The 4,188-nt window shown below is 43.2% G+C and overlaps 1 protein-coding gene across 1 annotated transcript; it reads right to left on the bottom strand.

The window, feature by feature from the left end:
* Positions 1 to 605: 605 nt before the first annotated feature.
* LOC116644672 (heat shock protein HSP 90-alpha) lies at positions 606 to 3,232 on the bottom strand. Its single transcript, XM_032424428.1, has one exon. It carries the CDS (start codon positions 3,181 to 3,183, stop codon positions 982 to 984), a length of 2,202 nt encoding a protein of 733 aa, XP_032280319.1. The 5' UTR covers positions 3,184 to 3,232; the 3' UTR covers positions 606 to 981.
* Positions 3,233 to 4,188: the final 956 nt, after the last annotated feature.

Here is a 4,188-nt window from a genome sequence, read left to right as displayed (position 1 = left end):
GCCACCCAGGCGCTGTCCCTCTTCTACTTTTAAGGGCTCATGCAATTAGAATGGGTCCACCTGGATAATCCAGAATACTCTCATTTTAAGATCAGCTCCTTAGCAAAAGTAATTGCATGTGCAACCTTAATTCCCTTTTGACATGAAGTATAACGTATTCACAGGAGCTGAGGAGTAGGATATGGACATTATTGGGAAGCCTTTATTCTGCCTATCACTGCACTATCCCCAGAATGATGTCCCATTCCAATCCAAATGTAATACTATGATGACATCTATTTTTTTTTTTTTTTTAATTTGTTTGTATTTGTTACAACCTTTTAAAGCAGAATGTGACTTGAGCACTACATTTCCACTCACAGAACTTGCTGAGTTACTTCTTGAACAGCTTTACCACATGTCTAAATAGGCTTAGAATTTCGCTACTCTAAACAATGCTCTTCTTTGGAAAACAAGCCCTATACATGGTTACTCCCATCCAGTTGGTTCAGTTTAACTACTAGTTTCTAAAGGCCTGGTACATGCAGTTGATAACTACAGGGGATAGAAGATTTAAAAAGTAGATCCTAGACGGTGAGAGTCGTTTTAACCAACAGTTCTCTTTTAAACTTCAAGGTATAGCTCAGAACACTTCAGTGACAAAAAAAATTTGATCTTACTAAGGAATCCGCTTGATAGCTAAACACTTTAGAGCACACGGTTCACGTTAGGTTACATACACCTTAAAACAAATGTTACCTTGTCCGGTTACAAGCCAGCATGGAACCGGGGAAGAAAAACTAGCTGGGCTTTAGGTCCTACACGTCACAGTAGCACACTCCGAAAAGAAAGAAATCTTATCTTCCCCTTAAGTAGTTACTGTCATGCCATACAGATTCTTAAAATGTTAACAAAAATAAAAAAAAACATCCTTGAAAATATATTATCAGAGGGAATGAAGATAAAGTATCGAATACATGTACAAGTAATGCTCGGCGGCGCTTAGTCGACTTCCTCCATGCGGGACGTGTCATCGTCACCCTCGAGGGGCGGCATCTCTTCGCTCACTGCGGCGCTGCTATCGTCAGCCGTGGGGTCGTCTTCATCAATACCGAGACCAAGCTTGATCATCCTGTAGATCCGGTTAGCATGTGTCTGGGGATCTTCCAGACTGAAGCCAGAGGACAGGAGGGCAGTTTCGTAGAGCAGGATGACCAGGTCCTTCACAGACTTGTCGTTCTTGTCGGCCTCCGCCTTCTGCCGTAAGGTCTCAATGATGGAGTGGTCCGGGTTGACCTCCAGGTGCTTCTTCGCCGCCATGTAGCCCATGGTGGAGTTGTCCCTCAAGGCCTGGGCCTTCATGATCCGCTCCATGTTCGCCGTCCAGCCGTATGTGCTTGTGACAATGCAGCACGGGGAGGTCACCAGTCGGTTTGACACGACCACCTTTTCTACTTTTTTCTCCAAGATGTCCTTCATGATCTTGCACAGGTTTTCAAACTTTGTTTTTTTCTCTTCCTGTTTCTTTTTCTCTTCTTCATCTTCTGGAAGTTCCAAGCCCTCTTTGGTAACAGACACTAATGTCTTCCCCTCAAATTCCTTCAGCTGTTGCACACAGTACTCATCGATGGGCTCGATCATATAGATCACTTCCAAGCCATGCTTCCGAAGACGCTCCACGAAGGCCGAGTTCGCTACCTGATCCTTGGTCTCACCTGTGATGTAATAGATGTGTTTCTGGTTTTCCTTCATTCTGGTGCAATAGTCCTTGAGGGAAACCATCTCATCGCCCGAAGCAGACGTATAGTATCGTAACAGCTCTGAGAGCTTCTTTCGATTCTGAGAGTCTTCATGTATTCCCAGCTTGATGTTTTTCGAAAACTGTTCATAAAACTTCTTATAGTTCTCTTTGTCTTCAGCCAGTTCAGTGAAGAGTTCCAAGCACTTTTTGACCAAGTTCTTTCTGATAACTTTTAAAATTTTGCTTTGCTGCAGCATCTCACGGGAAATATTTAGAGGAAGATCCTCAGAGTCCACCACACCTCTAATGAAATTCAGATACTCAGGGATTAGCTCCTCGCAGTTATCCATGATGAAAACTCTGCGAACATACAACTTAATGTTGTTCTTTTTCTTTCTGTTCTCGAATAGGTCAAAGGGAGCACGTCTTGGCACAAAGAGAAGAGCTCTGAACTCCAACTGTCCTTCCACTGAAAAATGCTTCACTGCCAAGTGATCTTCCCAGTCATTGGTCAAGCTCTTGTAAAATTCTCCATATTCTTCATTGGTGATATCGTCAGGGTTTCTGGTCCAAATAGGCTTTGTCTTGTTCAATTCTTCCTGATCAATGTACTTCTCCTTGATCTTCTTTTTCTTCTTCTTGTCACCATCCTTCTTCTCCTCCTCCTCCTCATCAGAACCAACATCTTCTATTTCAGGTTTGTCATCAGACTCCTTCTCTTCCTTTTCTTTTTCCTCCTCTTTCTCTTCCTTTTCTTCAGCCTCGTCGTCGCTGACCTCTTTATCGCGTTCCTTCTCCACAAAGAGAGTAATGGGATAGCCAATAAACTGGGAGTGCTTCTTCACAATCTCTTTTATTCTCCTTTCCTCCAAGTACTCCGTCTGGTCTTCTTTCAGATGCAGGATAACCTTTGTTCCCCGACCCATAGGTTCACCTGTATCAGTCCTAACTGTGAACGATCCTCCTGCAGAAGACTCCCAGGCATACTGCTCGTCATCGTTATGCTTGGTGATCACCGTCACTTTCTCGGCAACCAAGTAGGCAGAATAGAACCCGACACCAAACTGGCCAATCATAGAGATATCTGCACCAGCCTGCAAAGCTTCCATGAATGCTTTGGTCCCAGACTTGGCGATAGTGCCCAGGTTATTGATCAAATCGGCCTTGGTCATGCCAATGCCGGTATCCACGATGGTGAGGGTTCGGTCTTGCTTGTTTGGAATGAGGTTGATGTGCAGCTCCTTCCCAGAGTCTAGCTTACTGGGATCGGTCAAGCTCTCGTATCTGATTTTGTCCAAAGCGTCCGACGAGTTGGAAATCAGCTCCCTGAGAAAGATCTCCTTATTCGAGTAGAAGGTGTTGATGATCAGGGACATCAACTGGGCGATCTCCGCCTGGAAGGCGAACGTCTCCACCTCCTCCTCCTCCATCGGCTGGTCTTGGGTCTGGGTTTCCTCAGGCATCTTGGCTAAAGGACCGCACAGGCTCCGCGACGACGCAGCACCAGGACGCAGAAGCCGATGACATCTATTTTTAATTGTCTGTTTTCTTATCTGTATTCCACACTCATATACTCAATCACCACCCACTCTAGACTGTAAGCTTTTAATAGAGTCAATATTAGGCCTTCTGTTTTCTCCAGGGAATAACACAATCCCAGGGAAAAACATAGTCCTGGAATGTAGTAGACTTTTAATAAATATTGGTTGCACTTGGACAAACATGTGTGCATGTGCATGCATGCATGTGCTCATCTGTATTTGAGTCCATCCTGACAGTAATTATTTTCTGGGTAACTGGAAATCACCAAGTATACTACTACTGTTTTTGTTTTGTTTTGTTTTGTTTTGTTTTAATTAATTATTTTGAGAGAGAGAGTAGGAGTGGTGGGGAGGAACAGAGGGAGAGAGAGAAGCAGGCTCATCACTGAGCAGGGAGCCTGATGTGGGCCTCAATCCCAGGACCCTGGGATCATGACCTGAGCTGAAGACAGACGCTTCACCAACTGAGCTACGCAGGTGCCCACTACTACTGTTTTTATAGGAGATGACAGTGGCTTCCAAGGCAAATATATATCTTCTCTGGATTACTGATCATACATCTAAATTCTTTATATGTCCATTTGGATCTCAAAATTAGCATGCTAGTAAAAGAACCACCAGTTCCCTTCACTCCATAATATGTTCTTCTTCCATCTGTTTCTGAATCAAGTGATAGAACTACCATGTATTTGTAGATCTATTATTGTCATTCATCTTTCCCTTAACACTATACTTGATTCATTGGAGGTAAAAAAAAAAAAAAAAAACCCAAAAAACAAAAACAACAACCAAACCTCTGCCTTTAAAATTGATCTTAAATCTGTCTACTTCTCTACATTTCTATTTTAATCAACATAATTTAAACTACCTCATCACTTACCAGGGTAACTGTATAATCTTTGTACTATTTTGCTTAGGTTGTCATAA

The sequence above is a fragment of the Phoca vitulina genome, unplaced genomic scaffold (assembly GCF_004348235.1).
Source record: "Phoca vitulina isolate PV1807 unplaced genomic scaffold, GSC_HSeal_1.0 scaffold30, whole genome shotgun sequence".
Lineage (NCBI taxonomy): Eukaryota > Metazoa > Chordata > Mammalia > Carnivora > Phocidae > Phoca > Phoca vitulina.
The sequence above is the reverse complement of the archived record's forward strand: the minus strand, read 5'-3'. Positions and strand labels throughout refer to the sequence as shown.

Excerpts from the sequence above, each read along its gene's own strand:
- LOC116644672 (XM_032424428.1), bottom strand. The coding sequence starts at position 3,183 with ATGCCTGAGGAAACCCAGACCCAAGACCAGCCGATGGAGGAGGAGGAG.